The following is a 20723-nucleotide window of genomic DNA, read 5'->3' on the forward strand; positions in this document are numbered from 1 at the left end:
ACTTAAGGAAGGAAATGATGCCTAATGTCTCTGCTAGTGGTTTCTGGGGACTACAGAAGAAGTACTAGCAGATATTACTAAATAGTAGATTTTATAAGTGCAGGGTACAATTAACATTCAAATGATAAGGACAACTTTCCACATTTCTAAAAATTCAAAGAACATTTCTCCATTATACTTAATAGATTAATTGCTGATTGAGGACTGGGATTTGGGAAGTTTCTATGAATCAATATAATTATGATTTTCTGAGAGTGAGTTATATTTTCATAGGCAACCTCCGTTGTAGACTACGCGTTAGAATAGTTTCAAGAAAGCTAAGACTTCAATCTGCTTTCTTATGCCAGAGCTATCACAATGAAGCTGGTGAGGCTGCGTAGCACTGCTTGTTGACATTTCTAATACACCACGCTTGATGAAATGAGGGGTCTATAATGTCAGGCATTAAAAATAACCCTCTATCAAAATCAAATTGAGCCAAACTGATTTGATGGGGTCAGTCATTAAGGTTCCATTCTCATCCAGCTTTCTGCAACTTGGATGGACTTCAGATTCCTCAAAAACATGAAAAGTTGTAGAAAGCTGTCTACTGTAAAACCAGAACTATAAGTTCAAGACTTCCTAATTCTATTAGGACTGCATAAAATAACAATGTTAGAATTAAAGTACCTATAGAGCAAAGATATTGAAATGGTTTCTTGTACACAAACTTTTCTGAGTTGGATGATCAAGAGGGTGAACTTACCAGTTTTGCGCCTTGGGATACTGAAAGATGTGGTTGAATTGGTGGTAGTTGGGCTGGTACTTGGAGAGATGCTCTCTTCAGAGATCTTTTGCTCAGAAACACAGTCAGGGCTCTAAAAAGAGATAATTACTAACTGACAAAGTATTGACAGAAAAAATAACCACAGACAATCATACATCTTGGATTGAACATTACAATAAAAGAGGAACAAATCAGTATTTATTATAACTTTTATGCTAGTCTGATAAGAGCAATCTATGTATGTGCTACAACTGAAGTTAAATGAGAAACCCAACTCCCAACAACTCTGGGCAATCACAAATAAAAATACATTTTAAAAATAAAATCAGAAAATCTGCATTAAGAGGTCAAAGAGTTCTTCATGAGTCAAATATTAGGATGTTATAGGACCTGACTTACCAACTTGTTGTCATCTGCTTGTGCATCCTTTCCATCTAATTCCACAGAATCTTCTTCATCATCACTCTTAAGGACCTTAGCAACTTTTTTTGATGCAGAATTCACTGGGAAGTCTTCAGACAGTTCTGAACCATTTATTAATTTCCTGAGAACAAAGTATTTAGCATTAATTACTGAACTACTAAATATCCTATTTATTATTTATTGTATATATTGGTTAAAAGTCAGTTGTAGAAAAATACAGATTTTTCAGTTGCAAGGACTGTGTATTCAAAATCAGTATTCTTTGAAGATTTGGTACAAGAATCATTTCAAGATTGCCTAAGATGATGAATAGACTTTGCAGCTTGGTGTATGAGTACATAAGTAACTCACTTTTGTGAAATAAGCACATCTTCCATGTGGCTGTCTTCTGCTTTTTCTTTTTCAGACTTTATTCGTGCCAGAGGCTGGAAGAATGATCTGCTCAGACATAAATAAACATGGTTTACGTATTCTTCCTCATTCTCAGGGCTGCAGAGCGCATAATAATTTTTACAAGAGACAGAATGATATCTTAGTTTCTGGCAGCTTTCCAGTTCAAAAAGCCAGAAGTTTCCATAATAAAGCAAATACATACCGGTAGATAGCTTAAGATAGAGAATGAAAAAGCGTACCTAAATAAAAGGGCAGGATAAGTATATATATAATAGCAGTAGCAAATGCTGCCTCTGCAAAGAAGTTGAAGAAATGGTGAATCCACCCAGCAGCTGCACAAACTAACTAGAAACAATGGCATGACAAAATGGTAACAATTGTGTATTGGAATATCTGCAGGAAACACCATTTGCCTGCAAGCAAGAACTGGTAGGACCACAAAATAGGCAAAGTAAAAGAAAATGAGGAAACTAAAGTGCTCTGGGACTTTAGAACTGAAACAAACTAACACCTGCCACATAACAGCCCAGACTTAACTGTCAATAAGAAAGACAAAAAAGTCTGGATAGTGGACACTGTAGTACAGAAGAGAAGAGATCAAACTGGAGAAAATCCCAAAATACAAAGACCAGCAAATAGATGTAGAACAATTGTGGCAAAAGAAAATAGATAAAATGGATAGATAGAAACAATATTAAGAGGCAACTTGGGTTTAATCCCAAAAGAATTGGAGCACCACTTGAACACCATCAACTCTTACAAAACCAATTGCAAAACATTGTTTTACATGGAACATCTTACATTCTGTAATGATAATCAGACAAGATCTGCCTATCCTAGGTCCTTGGGAAGTATTTAATAGGTGGATAAAAATACCAAATCCAGTCTAAAAATCTGACTGTGTGTGACCAGCCATAATATTTTTTTAAAATCACTCTTTAATTAAAAAGAAACCCTTTGGAAACATTAATATGTCTGGCTTTGCCCAATTACTAATGAAGAAGACAGGCTGCCAATACTTTGGCATTGTTCCTGCTCATAGTGAGCACACAGCTCAACTAATTTCTCCCAAAGGAAGTTCTGGTCTTCAAGAAAGACAAAAAACAATACTACATCTATATATTTTTCAAAAGATGATACACTTTCCTATGCCTGAAAACTGTCTTATTTGGGGTTCTTTCTTGTAAGCCACTGGGTGGCACTGCTTGAGTTTATGGCCACATAAATATAAACAAATCAATAAACAAGTGTTGCTTGAAAACTTATTTGTTAAGTATTTTAATTGCTATGTTCCTTTTACGTATTTCAAGAAATTGTTAGTATTTGTTCTTAAAATGGTAATGCTGTTCAGTCCAGAAAAATCATTTCATAGTCAAACACTTCACCCCGCAGTTTTAAATGTCTGTCTTGCACACCAGAAATGAAAATTTCCAATTTTCAATAAAGCAAACTTTATTTGCTTAAAGATGGCATGCTGTCACATACCTTATGTTGCTTTGCATTGTAGAGATCTGGATTTTTCCTTAGCTCACCAGTTCCACAAAATAGTTATATCCTATTTTCTCATATGATACAGCTGAAAGAAAATAAGAGATGGCAGATTGAATTTGAGCTGTGTAAAAATGTGACCTTTGGAATTCCAACAAGATATAGTGATGGCAAACTTGGATGGCTTTAAAAGAAGACTGAATAAATTCATGAAAGGTGTGTATCAAGTTTTTGGAAGACCTAATGTTTCTTTTGGCTTTGGGATATGATGCCTCCATATACCACTTTCAAAAGAAAAAGAACAGCTCATCTCTTTCTCTACCTCAGAAGTCCCTTGTTGGTTAATGTGAAGAAAAATAATAATCGTGTAAGGTGGATCTTAGCTTGATTCAGGAGGCCTGCTCTTTGGTTCTTTTAGAAGCATAGCAGGTTGATTTTAAGCTCATCAAACCCACCCCCCTGCTCAACACAGGCATACTTATAAAGATAGCTATTTAGCATCTGCTTGAATGCATGTAATGGAGCAGAAACTGCTATTTCTCTACTTCTGGTTGGTTCCACTTCTAACATTTGAAGAATTTACTTTTCTCTAATTTATTGTTCTATGTCCTGCCTTTCAGATTTTGAAGAATGCTATCAATCTTCCTCTCAGGCACCTTTTCTCAGCTTCTTTAATCTCCCTTAATTATTATTCCTGTTATTATACATAAAAATATTTAATGACTGGAAACACAAAATTATATATATGTACAGTTTTATTTTTATTTTGTGGAAGCTGCCTGCAAAATCTTTTCAATATTATTTCTCATTGGACAGGTCAAGTGTGAGCTGTTGCAGATCTTATCCATAAAATGGATAATTTTACAGCCCTTGACAATGGGGAACAAGTAACTTTCTAGGGAGCAGTTTTTAAACATTTGTGAAACAAAACTGCAATGAAGATGCTAAAATAGCATCTTTTGCAGGATTGCTTGAGTTGTAGAACAGAGAAGTGCTCAACTCTCTTTAAAGTCATAAATTTTAATTCAATTTAAATTTTAAACCATAGTATTACAATTTGACATGCATGTCCACAGTTTTCTACATTCTTTCATCAAAACTGAAACAACAAAAATGTGGAGATAGGTAAGCTAGAACCAGGTAACTTGATTCCTTCCATATGCTTTGTGTACGATGTCAACATGCTGCTTTATTTCGATTAAATTGGAGGTGTCATTTTATTTGGAGCATTAGTTAGTTATATTCTAAGACAGTGTTTCTCAAAGTATAATTCTAAGTCCCCCAAGTCCTGTTAGGGGTCTGCAAAATGAAAATTATTTGCCAGCCTATGTTAAAAAAATAACAATGTTAAATGTCATCAAATAATTGTGAAAAGTAATAGTGGCAGTGAATGCATCAATTTTAATATTTAACATGGTAAAAATTGATAAATATACTGCTCAAATAAAGGCAACACTTAAACAACAAAAAATAAAGGGAACACTTAAACAACACAATGTACTGTATTTAATAGTAGGATGTCTTATCTTGTGTTCCCTTTATTTTTTGAGCAGTATATAACCCATACAAACAAACCTATTTTAGCATCCTCTATAACTATTCAAAGTGGGAAAGGGTGAGAGAGAAAAGTTTAAGACATAGTGTTCTAAAAGATCAGTTGTAAAAAGGAATAATAGGCATTCAGATGAAAGAGGTTTGGGGGATGGGTCATTCAAATCTGATGGAATATTGGTTATGAGGGTGGTTATGATATTTAAGATGGCCTCCAGTAGCAAATAGTTTGATTCAGAAGCTTTGTGCCAGTACCCTGGGAAATTAATTAAAGACATCCTTTACCTGGATTGTTGCTAAGTTCTAGTCTATGATACCAGTAATATCGGCACTAGCCTATTGCATAGTATGACATTATTAGATTCCTTCCTCCAAGAACCCAAGCAGTTATTATACTTCCTCCTAATTTCCTCCGCTAGAACAGCACTGCTGAGAGCTAGGTTGCATTTGTATTCTACTGTAGACTAAAAATTGCTATGATTATTGGCACTAATGCTGTTGGAATTTAGTGAATGTAGTAAATGTCTAAAATCTCTGGAACTATTAAAATGTAAAGGCTTTTCTTCTGCATCAAACTATTTAAAATATTTGCCATACCAGCAGATAAAAGTTTAAGGGGCTTTATTGTCTAGTATTATATATGCAATTAATACACATTCATAGTTTTTCTTCCATTTCTCTCTCACTTAACACAGCATTATTTAATAACTGCAGATCTGCAAGACAAATGATTGCATAAAGAGCCACTAGATTTTCTTTCATTTAACACACATTTGGAAATATATATGCAAAAACAAGGGAAGAAATAAAATCCCACAGATCATACAGCAAGGAACTAACTCTGAAAACACCTTTTCGATGTTTTGCAATGCTGCTTCTCTCCTCTTTTAACTCATCTTCATAATATAAGACCAGCTGTTTTATATCAATTTGCTTTAAAAATATCACACTCCATATCCTTCCCATAAAATTTGCCACAGTAGTTTACACAAGAGCGTACAAATAGAATAACATTAGAAAAAGGATCCTTGGGGACTAATATTTCTTTTTGAAAGGAATGGGTAGCTCTCTCTGTTATTTAGCTTGCCTCCGGTTTTCCCCTCGTTGACCTGTCCTGCAGCCACTATAGGGACAGAAGAGCCAATACATATAACAATATTCTAAAGTCTCGCCTATATTTAGAGGAAAAAAAGAGGTAGGTGTGTATCTGTGGTGCGTAGGGAGGAAGTGCTATCCACAAGAACAGTTAATAAGGGGAGCTTTCCCACCATTTCCTTCTCCGCGATTTTCAGAGAGGAATCTCTCACATCCCGTTCTATCCTGGACGCACAAATTATTCCCGCCAAAAATATCCCCCCCCCCCGTCGCGCGAAAGCTCCCTCGGCAGCCCCGCAGCGGGGGTAAGCGCGCGCAAAGCGAAAAAGAATTACCTGTCTCAGCTTCAATGTCTCTCCCTCACCTAGTAACATCCCGCCCATTTTCTTTTTCGCGCGAAAAAGCAAGCTAGCTATCGGCGGGAAAAAACATACACCAGCGAGCGGATCCTGACGTCATAGGTCCTCGACGCCTTATAAACTCCATAAAATGTCCCTCGTTTTCTTTCGTAAACTTCCCCAAGCCTGCTGGGAAATGATGTCCTGCTTGAAAAAGTCTCGCTCATTTCTGTTACCAGAAAGAACTTGGGAGATTACTGAGATTGCATTCAGAAAACGAAGGTCATGTTTGGGAGGAAGACGAGAGAGGGGAAAGAACTGGGGTTGGAAAGCCTGATAGAAGTATCTATAAAGATTCTCATTCATCCAGGTTATGGTTGTCCCAAAGGTAGTTTTTTTAGGAGCAACTGGACTTTGAAGACGTTTCACTTCTCATCCAAGAAGCTTCTTCGGAGCTGAAGAAGCTTATTGGATGAGAAACGAAACGTCTTCAAAGAAAAACAAAGTCCAGTTGCTTCCTGAAACAGCACCTGTGGGATGACCTAATAAAAGTGTTTGGCTCTCAGCCTTGGAAGTTCACAAACCTTTGCCCTTTCTCATCTCATTTCAATACTGCTGCACAGTGGTGATTTGTTTATTTAGCAAATGGCACACAATGTCAGGGAAATCTACAAATGCTAAACACAATACAATCCTGTCAGCCTAAATTGCTATTTCAGTATGTTAGGCACTTGTGTGCCTATCCTTGGTGCATCTCTGAAGCCAACTAGCGTGCAACAAATGACTAGCGGTGCTGGGGTTCTTGTCTCTTCCAGGCTCCTCCGCTGGTCTCGCCTCATGTTGTGTTGCTTTGTGTCTGGCCAGGGCTAGTGCCGGCTTCCGCTCTGCACACACACAAAGCCAGCTAGGTTTTTCCTATTGAAGTGGTACTCATTTATCTACTAGAGGAGAGAAATTGGCCCTTTAAATCAAAAGTCAACCTGAAAGGCCCTGAGGTTGGCACCTGATCCCCAAGAGCCAGAAAGAAGAGAGAGGTTTTGCTATGTTTTTTGGGGGAAAGTTTGGGGTGATTTCCTCCTTCCATTATGTATTCAAGATGGACAGTGATTAATATTTATGTTACTTATATGTAAGGGCGTAGGTCTATACATATGTTGTATATACTATGCTTAATCTGTGTTATGTATGTGTACACTTTGAGAGCAAGCAACTAAATTTCATTTTTAATATGTGCCGTTGTGCCCACAGTAAAAAAATGACAATAAAGGTTATCTAATCTAAAGAAGTTGTAGCAGTAGTAAATGAAAGTGTACATGGAAAAGTCTGTATGGAAATCCTCCCATTCTTCCCATTCAATATAAATGTAAGCACATGAGTTTGTTTCCAGTTTAAAGATCTTACGTACTGTATACTACTTTGATTATGACATAAACAGCTATGTTTGAAGAAAATAAACATTTCTTGTTTTACCTCATTATGATATTTTATCATTAAGTACCAAATCTGTAAATTCAATTAAGGATGATTTTGTACAATGTATTAAGTCATTTTAGATAATGCATCTAATAATCTTAAGGAGAGGGAAGTTTTTCAGTTTTTTGCACTTACAAATTTTCTTGATTTCCATCCATTTGGTATAAGCTACCCCTGCTGGTTTGGATTCTTCTCTTCTTCATTCTTCTGAGTTATGCCCTACATTATAGGGGTGTCAAACTCCCAACGTCACATGTGTCACAACATTGCTGGCAAAGGGGTGGGCGTGGTTTCACTATGATATCTGGCCCGTGGGCCAGCAGATTGACACCCCTGCCCTACAACATCATAGCTTGTGTGTTATATGTTCAGAATTAAATATAGCAATATATTACAGATTTAAAGAGGGGAGATTAAATGAGACATCTGAGTTCCTTTTCATAAGTTGTACATTTTTACATTTCTTGCAAAGTGATCCCCCCCCAGTTTGCTTTTAAGTTATTTTTAACTAGTTGCTAGAAATCAGATGGTTCTTATATAAGGTGAAAAAAATGTATATCAAATACATTTGGAAATGATGCCTCAGCATTACAAAATTAGTATCTACTAGCAATCATTCAGGGACAACATACCATTCTTGCTGAAGGCAAGCCTTTCTATGAACTAATATACTTTGCTTATCCTAAAAGGAATCCCCAAAAAGAAAAAGAATAATATAATAAATATGGATATATTTTAATATGTACTGCATATAAAGATGAAGGAAATTTAAAAACCATCAATAAGAACAGTCCCTTTGTTAGAAGCAAAAATCATGCTTCAGTTTACTGGAATTTTCATATAAATCTAATGCTGGAGATGCACTACAACTGTCAAGTCTATCTTTTGAAAATGTTCATGTGAAAGAATAACATTGTTCTATCTACACTTAAGTATGCACATTTGCAAACATGAAATTCAGTACAAAAGTCCCTGTCACCTGGGTTCCCTTAAATTCAGCCCAGGAATCTCTCAACACTGAAAACAAATTCCTTCTACGTGGATGCTACTAGCCCGAAGAAATCTGGGTTTTCTCTCAGACCTATGATTTTTATATATTATTTACCTGTCTCTGCATATGAAACCCACTTTGAAATACAAACGTGTGCATTTAATACATAATGCAGTAAATCAATATTTACACAAATTATGGTGGGGCGTGGGTGAGGCACCTACTAGAAAGGAAATGTATTCAGACAGGCATGTTTTTCTAAGCTCGACCAATCAGAGCTCCGAACCCTGGATCCCAGCCCCAGCTGTTCCAGCTGCAGAGCGCCCTCCGCTGTCTTTAATCCAAAGACTGTATTCCTGTTGCCGGGCTGTCCTCCAACCCCTTCCAGGTGTCTTGGATCTTTGCCTATCAAAGTTGCAGCTGAAAACAGGCACGAGCTCGGGGGAATAAACCTGTGTGGCTCTTTTTTTGCTGATTCCGGCCGAGCAAAGAGGCGAGCCGCGTGCCCCCCCCCTGCTGGAGCTTCCATCAGAACAATCGATTTAGAATGACGTCGCACGGCCAAAGTCGAAAAATTAATCTGAGGGATGCTGAAAGGAGACGATAACTGAAAGGTGTTATCCAGAAGGTTTTTGCAGTGTTAAGAGGTGACACGTGAAAAAGTATCTCTAGGCATGTGTAAAGGGCTCTGAGTCAGGAAGTTTGACATCTCAGAGTATTGGTGAGACAAAGATGCAATTCCCTGTATAGTGGAACTGCATCTACACTCTTGCAGCATAAGAATTTGTTACTATTGTGTGCAAAGCAAGCTTTGAAAATTAGGAATATACTTGAAGGACATAGTAGTTCTAAGCAGGCCAACATGCAAGCACATCTGTGAGCATGTGTCAAATATGGAGCAAGTCTTTACAGTTTGCACATGCTCAACAATGCTGTCACCTTCACAGGCTCAAGATAGCCAAACCCAGAACCATTATGTTATAGTAGTTATGGTATTGACCTATAAGCAAAGAAACACAGATGCTAGTTCCCCTTAATCTACTAGATAACTTTGAGTTAATTGGGTTCTCTCAGCCCAATCTATCTTGTAGGGTTGTGAAGAAAAACTTATCTTTTACTGCAGTTATGCATACTTCTGTATACTAATCACACCTATTGTCAGGTCCAAAATAAACCTCCAAATCTACTAGGACTGGGACATTTCCAGTCATTTCATGGGATCAGCAGCAGTAGTTTGATCTTGTGTCAAACTGGGAACAAATATTTAAAAGCAGATGGTTGCCACTTTCGACCCCCATCCCTCACTGAGTCTAATATGTACTCAGATTATTCAGGTTGCAATAGGTTCTGTTAGAACTTGGTAGGAGTCTGATACCTGATAGACCCAATACACTATGTATTTTGAAAGCAAATGGAATTTCAAGTATGATTCTTCACCTCTCCTGTTGTATGAATAGAAACACACTAGTGGCAGGATGAATTATTCTGCAAACAACTTATTCCTGTAGGTGTAAATGTCTTTGAATGAGAACTGGTTTGTCACTGTCCCTATTCTGCTCTACAGTTCACAGCTCAAGTACTGTTTTAATGTTGTGACATTTTTGCTAAATTAAGATATTATAAATTCCACACGAACACTTTCATATGCTGCTACATACATTGCTCCTAAGATCTGCTTTTTCAAAGTCATGTTCTTGAAAATAGTTTTTCCCATAATGTGCATATATCCATATTTTATCCATTCTTTTATGAAAATTTCAGAATTTGCTTTACTGTTCAATTCTGATTTTTATGGAAGAGTGGGAGAGTTCCTTTAAATATTTATATTTCTTTCCATTCCCAAGTCTTTCTGAAAAGGAGACTGGGGACATAGGTTCATTAATGGCTGTCGAGCTGTAGAATTATTTCCAGCTGAGTTTTCAAGACCAGGCTGAGTTGTCTCAGGTAAAGCTGTACCTGAGAACTTCCTGTTGTGATTCAGGATCAGCCTGTGAGTTCGGAAGTTGGGTTGGACGATTCAGAGGAGGAGGGGGGGTTGGAGAGCCTGCAGAGGACAGTTCTGAGGCTTCGCAGAGCCCTCAGCCAGGCCCCTCCCATCTGGTTACTATGCAGACCCAGCTGTGTGAGCCTGACAGCATGGATGAAGATGACCCACAGCTGGCCCTGTTCAAGGACACCCGACGCAGGAGGCAGTCAATCAGGAGTAAACAGGAAGGCAATGGGGCACCTCGGAAGGAGGCAGAGAGAAGCCACGCCTTGAACTGTTTAAAAGGGGAATGTGTGGGAGGGCTGGTTTGCTGAAGGCAACCATTTGAATAGCTCCTGTTTTAGTGGTTTGTATTTTGTTTTGCCTTTTGGACTCCCTTGGACTGCAAGGCGATCAAACCGGTCAATCCTAAAGGAGATCAATCCCGACTGCTCTTTAGAAGGCCAGATCCTGAAGCTAAAACTCAAATACTTTGGCCACCTAATGAGAAGGAAGGACTCACTGGAGAAGAGCCTAATGCTGGGAAAGATCGAGGGCAATAGAAGAAGGGGACGACAGAGAATGAGGTGGCTGGATGGAGTCACTGAAGCAGTAGGCGTGAGCTTAAATGGACTCCAGAAGATGGTAGAGGACAGGAAGGCCTGGAGGAATGTTGTCCATAGGGTCGCGATGGGTCGGACACGACTTCACAGCTAACAAAAACAACATGGGGCTTCCCTTGAAGACCACTCGGAGGCTCCAACTGGTACAGAATGCGGCCGTGAGAGTTGTCTTGGGAGTTTCCCGGTACTCCCACATTACACCTTTGCTCCACGAGCTACATTGGTTACCAGTTGTCTTCCGGGTGAGATTCAAGGTTCTGGTAATGGTCTTTAAGTCCCTACATGGCATGGGTCCGGAGTACCTTGGGGACCACCTGCTGCCGGCGTCAACTTCCCTCCGCCCTGTGCGTTCCCACAGAGAGGGCCTCCTCAGGGTGCCCCCGTTCAGAGAATGTCGGCTGGTGGCCCCCAGGGGGAGGGCCTTCTCTGTGGGCGCTCCGGCTTTATGGAACCAGCTGCCGGTTGAGCTTCGGATGGCACCGGACCTTCGCTCCTTCCGACGCGGTCTGAAGACCCATTTATTTGAACAAGCTGGCCTGGCCTGATGGGAGAAGTTAGGGTTTTTAATTGGGTATTTATATTGTTACTGTTTTATCTGGGCGACTATTTAATTCTTTTTTTAATTTTTGTATCCTCTATTTATATGTGCCCTGTTCACCGCCCTGAGTCCCTCGGGAGAAGGGCGGTATACAAATTTAATAAATAAATAATAATAATAATAATAATAACACATTTTGTTTTGCTCAGTTTGCTCTGTTTTGGATCTGTTTTGTGTAAATAAATTTGGCGGGCTTACTTCCAGCCTTTTGCCTTTTGTAAAGGGGTTGTCCCTGCCTTTTCTGCAGGGCCGGTAGTAGGCTGGAACAGAACACTTCCATCCTTTGGTTCTGATTCAGTTGGAGGCCATCATACATATACAATACGGATAGTTCCGGTTATGTAGTGGGTTCTTTGGAAGCAGGAGGCAAGACGAGAGGGTTCAAGCAGGAACATTGCTTTATTGAAGTAACAGGAACAGAACTAAATCAGAGGCTTCTGCACAGCTACTTATACGGTTGGCCACTAGGCGGCGGCCAAACTTTAAAGGAACCTATTCCTCCCCCCCCTCCCAGAACCAACCAATGATCGTCCTGGAGACTGAATGTCTGGGCAGTCAGCGACTGTTACACAGACAACCTAATTAAGCAATCTTAAGCACCCCTTCATGGATTACTGCCTTGTCGTGGCAAAGGGGCTTGCGTAATTCAATGAAGCTATGAGCTATGCCGTGCAGGGCCACCCAAGATGGACAGGTCATAGCAGAGAGTTCTGACAAAACGTGATCCACTGGAGAAAGAAATGGCAACCCACTCCAGTATCTTTGCCATGAAAACCCTATGTTCAGTACCAAAAGGCAAAACGATATGATGCTGGAAGATGAGCCCCTCAGGTCGGAATGCGTCCAATATGCTACTGGGGAAGAGCAGAGGGCTAGTACTAGTAGCGCCAGAAAGAATGAAGCGACTGGGCCAAAGCCGAAAGGACGCTCAGCTGTGGATATGTCTGGTGGTGAAAGGAAAGTCCGATGCTGTAAAGATTTTTTCTCCATAGGAACCTGGAATGTAAGATCCATGAATCAAGGAAAGCTGGACGTGGTCAAACAAGAGATGACAAGACTGAACATCGACATCTTAGGTATCAGCGAACTAAAATGGACAGGAATGGGTGAATTTAATTCAGATGACCATAAGGTATACTACTGCGGGCAAGAATCCCTCAGAAGAAATGGAGTAGCCTCCATAGTCAATAAAAGAGTAGGAAAAGCAATACTGGGATACAATCCTCAAAATGACAGAATGATCTCAGTTTGAATCCAAGGCAAACCATTCAATATCACAGTAGTCCAAGTCTATGCCCCAACCACCGGTGCTGAAGAGGATGAAATTGACCAGTTCTATGAAGCCCTACAGCACCTTATAGAACTAACACCCAAAAATGATGTCCTTATCATCATGGGGGATTGGAATGCTAAAGTAGGAAGCCAAAAGATAACTGGAATAACAGGCAAGTTTGGCCTTGGACTACAAAATGAAGCAGGGCACAGGCTGATAGAATTTTGTCAAGAGAATACGATGGTCATAGCAAACACTCTTTTCCAACAACCCAAGAGATGGCTCTACACATGGACATCACCAGATGGTCAACACAGAAATCAGATTGACTATATGCTCTGCAGCCAAAGATGGAGAAGCTCTATACAGTCAGTAAAAACAAGACCAGGAGCTGACTGTGGCTCAGACCATGAGCTTCTTGTTGCAAAGTTTAGGCTTAAACTGAAGAAAGTGCCAAAGAATGTTCAAACTATTGCACCATTGCACTCATTTCTCATGCTAGTAAAGTTATGCTTAAAATCCTACAAGCTAGACTTCAGCAGTATGTGGATCGAGAACTACCAGAAGTACAGGCAGGATTTCGAAGAGGCAGAGGAACTAGAGATCAAATTGCCAACATACGCTGGATCATGGAGAAAGCTAGAGAGTTCCAGAAAAACATCTACTTCTGCTTCATTGACTATGCTAAAGCCTTTGATTGTGTGGATCATAACAAACTGTGGCAAGTCCTTAAAGAGATGGGTGTACCAGACCATCTTATTTGTCTCTTGAGAAACCTATATGCGGGCCAAGAAGCAACAGTGAGAACTGGACACGGAACCACTGATTGGTTCAAAATTGGGAAAGGAGTCCGGTAAGGCTGTATACTGTCACCTTGCCTATTTAACTTATATGCAGAGCACATCATGAGAAAGACAGGGCTAGATGAATCAAAAGTTGGAATAAAGATTGCTGGAAGAAATATCAACAACCTAAGATATGCAGATGATACCACTCTAATGGCAGAAAGTGAAGAGGAACTGAAGAGTCTCTTGTTGCGAGTGAAGAAGGAGAGTGCAAAAGTTGGGTTGAAAGTAAACATTAAGAAAACCAAGATCATGGCATCTGGCCCTCTCAATTCCTGGCAAATAGATGGGGAAGAAATGGAGGTAGTGACAGATTTTATTTTCCTGGGCTCCAAGATCACTGCAGATGGGGACTGTAGCCAAGAAATTAAAAGACGCTTGCTCCTCGGGAGGAAAGCCATGGCAAATCTAGACAGCACACTAAAAAGCAGAGACATCACCCTGTCAACAAAAGTGCGTATAGGCTATGGTCTTCCCAGTTGCAATGTATGGCAGTGAAAGTTGGACCATAAAAAAGGCTGAGCGCCAAAGAATTGAGGCCTTTGAACTATGGTGTTGGAGAAGACTCCTGCGAGTCCCTTGGACTGCAAGGCGATCAAACCGGTCAGTCCTAGAGATCAACCCTGACTGCTCTTTAGAAGGCCAGATCCTGAAGCTAAAACTCAAATACTTTGGCCACCTTATGAGAAGGAAGGACTCACTGGAGAAGAGCCTAATGCTGGGAAAGATTGAGGGCAATAGAAGAAGGGGACGACAGAGAATGAGGTGGCTGGATGGAGTCACTGAAGCAGTAGGCGTGAGCTTAAATGGACTCCAGAAGTTGGTAGAGGACAGGAAAGCCTGGAGGAACATTGTCCATAGGGTTGCGATGGGTCGGACATGACTTCGCAACTAACAACAACAACAACAAAGTAATTTTACTGCCTTAAATCTGTTTTCATGAACCTTGGTCCACTTCCATGGGATGTTTTTGTCTAAGAGCCGGTGTTTGGGCTTAAGGGGATGGCAACCTCCCGTGCGGCAAATGCTCCGATGGCTGGAGCAAAACCCTATACTAAGCTGCGCCGGGGCTCCGGTACCTATCCTGATTGGAACGTCCAAATGGCAGTCCTTCTGGCGACCTCTGCAGATGTGATGTGCCGGTTGTTAGGCATATGGTGTTAGCCTACAATGTTGGGTTGAAAATATATTAACCAAGATGTTATGTCTTTAAGATGTTAATTGGCCAATGGGCGTGTAAGTGTTCTCATGGCCATAAGATGAAGCTAGGAACGTAGCTTCTTTCTCTCTCTGAATTCACTAAATTTTTGCTCTGTTACCTGAACTGTGTATTGACCTCTGGACCGGTAAGAAGACTTTGTATTTTGGATTGCTACTTGGACTATTTATTTTTGACTGTGCATTTTTGTTTTTACACCACCTCAAAAGTAAACTACTTTTTGCTTTTACAACTCAGTGTACTCTTGTGTTTACTGTGTGACTCTTGCTGCTCTCAGTACCCTTCCTTGTCTGTGCAACTCTTTGGTAGCACAAGGAGACCTCTGCACAACAAATTCCTTAACACTGGTTATGGGCCCAGGCCTGTACTAAGAGTAAGTACACACAGTATTCCTAGCTGAGTTTGTGTTAGCTATTTGGTGTAAAATGGCACAAGAACTGTTGTCAGGCATCTCCTGGATAACCCGGTTGGATGGGACAAACTATGTTTCCTGGTCCACGAAATGCTGCTTGCTTTTGCGCAAGGAAGAAGTATGGACTGTTGTAAATAACTCACCAGATATTACTGCTTGGAATGCAAATAACAAAGAGGATACAAAGAAGATAGACGACTTTAAACATAGCAATGAGAAAGCACTTTGTATTATTGGACTAACACTGAATGATCAGCAGCTTGTCCATATTCGTGTTGAGGAGTCTGCTGCTAGGTGTTGGCACATTTTGCGAAGGCTTTATGTTAGAGACAGTGTGGGTGCACATATACACCTTACATGTAAGCTGTTTAGGGCTCGTCTGCAGAAGAATGGAGATATGCTGACCCATTTAAACTACATGAAGACAACATTTCAACTTTCCTTAACACTGGTCTTCCTGCAGGCCCAAGATGTGGCTGTCCGGAACCTGCAGTTTGCTTGTTGGTGGCGGCCACCGCAGCCCAGACACCGAGGGAAAGGAACTGCCTTGTAAGGAGTCTTCGGTTCTTTGTCATGGTGCCATTGGATCTTGTCAACTTCATGGTTGAAATCGATGTCTTCTGGAAGTTTGGCGTCCTTATGGTGGACGGCTTCCTTATACTGAGTGCTTTTGGTGGGCCGCATGGCTTTCACAGCTCCAGCGGTGGCTTTGTCCGCCATGATTTCTTTTAAGGCTTCCTGGAGTGAGAGAGTCTCTTTTGAAAAAAGTTTCTGTTGTAGCTCTCTGCTCCGAAGTCCACAGACGAGTCGGTCTCAAAGCCTTTCTTCTAAGTCCGAAAATTGGCAAAGGTGCGAAGCTTGTCTCAGTGCTGTAATGAATTCCGTTGCCGTCTCTCCGGGTTGTTGAACTCGTTGTTCAAAGGCGTGCCTCCATGCTATCACCAACAATTTGGGCTGGAAATGGTTGCCAAGCCATTTCTTCAGGTCAACGTAAGTAACAGACTCCAGCTGCGCCAGTGCAACCAAGTTCTCCACGATATTGAAGGTTGCAGGCCTGCAGACACAGAGGAGTGTTGCGGCCTTCAGGCTGTCTTCAGCGACTTGGTTGGTGCGGAGGTAGTTTTCAACCCTCGAGATGTAGGATGCCCATCTCTCTGGGTGAGTAACATCAAACTTCTCAAGCTTTCTGACTTTTGCTATCTTCAGGAAGTCTTCGCGGCTTGGGTCTCTTGTTGTCTTGTCCTGCTCCTTCTGTAGGCCCTGGGACTGGTCCACAGAGCGGGGTGGTCACTAGTGTGGCTTGCTAGGCCGACTGGGGGGGGAACGCGTTCTCTGCCAGGAGCTTTGCTGGCCTCACCTTCTAGTGACTTTCAGGTCTTCTGAAGAAGCAGGATCCCACCTTCCTCGCCAGTGTTGTGTAGTGGGTTCTTTGGAAGCAGGAGGCGAGACAAGAGGGTTCAAGCAGGAACATTGCTTTATTGAAGTAACAGGAACAAAACTGAATCAGAGGCTTCTGCACAGCTACTTATACAGTTGGCCACTAGGTGGCAGCCAATAGGTTTAAAGGAACCTATTCCTGCCCCAGAGCCAACTAATGATCGTCCTGAAGATTACATGTCTGGACAATCAGCGACCATTACACAGATACCCTAATTAAGCAGTCTTAAGCAGCATTTAAGACATGTGGAAACAGTTCAAGTAAAAGGCCCAATACATTACAGTTCCAACATGTACCTGGACTATAATGAAAAAGAAATTAAATTAGGCAATTCAATGTCTTCAGGATATAAAGGTAACTGCAGAGAATTTACATAACTCAGGACTGAAGTGTTGGATTGTTGAGATCTCTTAACTTGGTTTATCAGTGGTAGATGTTTTATTACCCATCCAAATCACACCTTTAGTGGTATGATCTTTATATCAACATTACCCCTCAGGACATATTTGAAAGAGCTGAAGATTTTTCATTCTAAATTCTTGAGTAGAAAACACTTGTGAGGACTTGAGGCCAACATTGATATCTTCCTGTCTATCTTTTAGTAAATGATCACAATTTGCAGATAGCTCACAAGTGAAGTAGGTGACTCAGCTGTGCCATTGTTTGGCAAACATGCCAAGTAGGCTCATAATGCGCCTAGATACAAAAGCTAATATGAATAAAAAATAAAGCCATCTTGAGAGGGGGCACAGTTGACACTTGGCAATTCCATTACTACCATAAAACTGAGGAACTTAGTCGTTCTAATTGAAATCAGTACCATACCAAGGAAGATATCTTGGAATTTCTAATTAAGGAGCAGCTCTTGACTGTCTTGCCAGAGGAAATGCAGAGATAGCTAGGGGAATATCATTCAGAAACATGTGATAAGAATAGAAAGAATAGTTGCATGATAAGCAACTCAAAAGCCAAGGCCTGGGAAGCACATCTAAGTTAGGAAGCACCTTTTGAGGTGTGAATAGCCCCATCATAGACCCAGACTAGGTCTTGCATAAACCTCACAGAAACAGGTTTGGAAACTGGGATGAAACATTAAGATTGTGGTTTGCAAAGCATTGGCGTGCCATTTTTAGCTAAAAAATGGAAAGATATCACTTTATGCAAGGACAAAACTGATTTGTGTAGCACTAAGGAGAAAACTCTGTTTACAAATTGTAACAAAAATATATTCTGCTAAATTAAACCAATGGAACCTATAGGGACAGGCTATTTTGTGTTTCTGGGCAAAACTGAAAATCAATTAGTACAAGAAGAAATGGAAGAAAGCTACAGTATTAGTATTATTACCTCTATCAAATCAAACTGCTATGATGAGAATTGCATTTTATTCTGCAAGGAATAAAGCAGAAAGCTGTATAAATTATACAGATAAGCATACCTGCACAAATTATTTTATTTTGCTTTACTTAGTTTAGCTTATTCTTGGTGAAGAGTGCTGTAGCTCTGCTTTGGACAACTGAAATGTTTACCTAGCAAAGTCTCTGGTGTCCAACATTTTATCAGTAGTTTCCTACATACTTTGAATCCACAAAGGTTCTAGAAATGTTTGTGTTTAGAAAGAAGATGAAATTCCCTGACAGTTAATTAGGAAATTAAATTGTGGCATTCTTAAATAACTGAATTATGATAGTTGTGATTTTGAGTTCTGGCTGTCTCATTCACAGATCTCTGCATGGAATTTCCCACCTTTGGCTGCTCTTAAGTAGTACTAACCTCTAGGGCATGTTCAAATAGTTTAGAATCTTAAATCTATTCTTTTTTAAAAAGGGGAAGAATACATAACATGTTAAAAAAGTGCTTGGTGCTGTTACTTTAGGCTTATCTCTTTAGCAAGTATCTTCTTTGGAGAATCCTTAACAAGCCAATAGAGCTTTTAAGGACAAAAGAAGATTGTGGTATTATCATTCATGACCAACTTGTCAAGGATTATTTGGAAAATTGAAAAAGTGCCTAGGGTAGAGAAAATATTTTAAGTTCCAAATTCAGGGAGGAAATGGTGGTAGACCTATCTATTTAAATACTTAATTGGTCATTACATCATTTTTGTCTGGTGACCTTTGACAGTGAATATCGTGCAATCTAATTAAGCTGAATCTTGTAGTGGAGAAAAATATTACTGTCATTTAACTGGATGCAATAATAGCCATCAGCCTGATAAGAATTAGAGAGCATGCCAATACATGGCAAGCAGCTTTCATATTTTTTTCTTTCTTAGCCATTCCCTATTGCCTAATGGAGGCCAAGAGATTCTAATAATTTTAACCTAAATTAGGACTACCAGGTCTGGAGCAAAAATCCAGATGCAGCAAAAGTTAAATTTTTTTGCTATTAATCATCCAGATGTTTGCAGTCTGGATTTGGTATATTAACTGCTGTGTCTTGTTGCAAAGTAATGGCTGGGTTCATAGAATAAGCTAACTTATTTTGTTTAGTTTTGATAATTTAATGAATTATCATGAAGCAAACCATGGCAACATGCAGTATTTACGAGAACTGCTATGGATTGACATGATGTTACACGGCTTCTTGCAAACCTCAGTAGGAATTTAAACCTGGGTCTTCTTTGACTCAATCCAAGACCCCAAATATCATACCATTCTGGCTATAATGTCTTTAGATTAAATGATGTTATACTTAATGTTTTATTTACTAGACTCTTCTAGAAACTAGAAGATCGTGAATTCTATGAAGGAACCAATGGTAAACCACTTCTGAAAAACCTTGCCAACTACAGTGACTTGTCTAGGCAGTCTCCAAGAAATGGACATAACTGATTGGAAGAAAATATATATACCACATTAATGTTATTATAGAACTTCTTGCATATTCAGGGAATCATATGTGATCCTCAGATCTATGATAAAGAGTCAGAATACAGAACTGAGTAAGATCACTTTTATAAACAACCAAAGTTTTACAAAAGAATGTATGGATTTTGAATTTTGTAGAATGTGCTTTTCAGTTCTGAGAATGTTAAAGCATGCATTTTTTGTTGTACGAATTTGCATTGTCTTCCCCGGAGAGTAACATAACTGCAATTGTTTATTTAGTTTAAGAGGCAATGATAGAATTATGAGGGCAGTGGTCTCAATATGGAATTTGGATTGTCAGGGGGCATTATGAATGTGGTCTGCTGATTTCTGGCAGCAGATTGGATGCAAGCGGTCTTTTCTACTCCAAGTATATACCAACGAAGAACCATTTTTTTAAAAAAAAAACTAGCAAAAATCCATCTCTTTTCTAATCAGATGTGTTGGAATTACCATTCTCTAATTTCTAATCAGCATGGCAGTCTCATACATCTGGACTTTGGGACATACAATATCTTAAAGATATATAGTAAATTTCACTTTAATGGGATTTTTAAAATGAAAAAGGTTTAAAATAATTGGTGCATCTGTATTCTATGTATTACTAAAAGATAAACCCTATTATATTTAGATTGATTCCTAGGTACGTATAAAGTTCATTGTGTATATGACAAATTTTGCAAGTCATTTTGGGAATGGTGAAGTGTCTTATGAAATGTTTAGATCCACTGCCAGTGGCTTCATTTGGGTTACAAGCCAGAGCTTGCAGGTGATTCAGTGCCCAAAGTATTTCATATGGCTAATATATTCATAGACTTGCTTGCTCTGAAGCACATTTTAAAAATCAAAACTATGGGTTTATAGCTATACTACAAATTAACAAAATTATCAACTCCCAGCTAAGTGAGAAATGAAGAACTATAAATTCTGATTACAACATTAAACTCCTTTTAATGTGCAA

At 39.7% G+C, this 20723-nt stretch overlaps 1 protein-coding gene across 2 annotated transcripts in view; it reads right to left on the reverse strand.

The window, feature by feature from the left end:
- LIG1 (DNA ligase 1) overlaps positions 1 to 6184 on the reverse strand; it is a 32093-nt gene extending 25909 nt beyond the window's left edge. For both annotated transcript variants that reach the window (XM_083379198.1, XM_083379197.1), the window contains exons 1-5: positions 6052 to 6184; positions 3068 to 3158; positions 1541 to 1627; positions 1166 to 1310; positions 746 to 857 (exon numbers count right to left, since the gene is read on the reverse strand). In XM_083379198.1, the coding sequence (XP_083235324.1) occupies positions 746 to 857; positions 1166 to 1310; positions 1541 to 1627; positions 3068 to 3084 (361 nt within the window). In that variant the 5' untranslated portion in view covers positions 3085 to 3158; positions 6052 to 6184. The remainder of the gene's footprint in view (positions 1 to 745; positions 858 to 1165; positions 1311 to 1540; positions 1628 to 3067; positions 3159 to 6051) is intronic.
- Between the last annotated feature and the right edge of the window lie 14539 nt (positions 6185 to 20723).

Source organism: Vipera ursinii, assembly GCF_947247035.1.
Source record: "Vipera ursinii genome assembly, chromosome: Z".
Lineage (NCBI taxonomy): Eukaryota > Metazoa > Chordata > Lepidosauria > Squamata > Viperidae > Vipera > Vipera ursinii.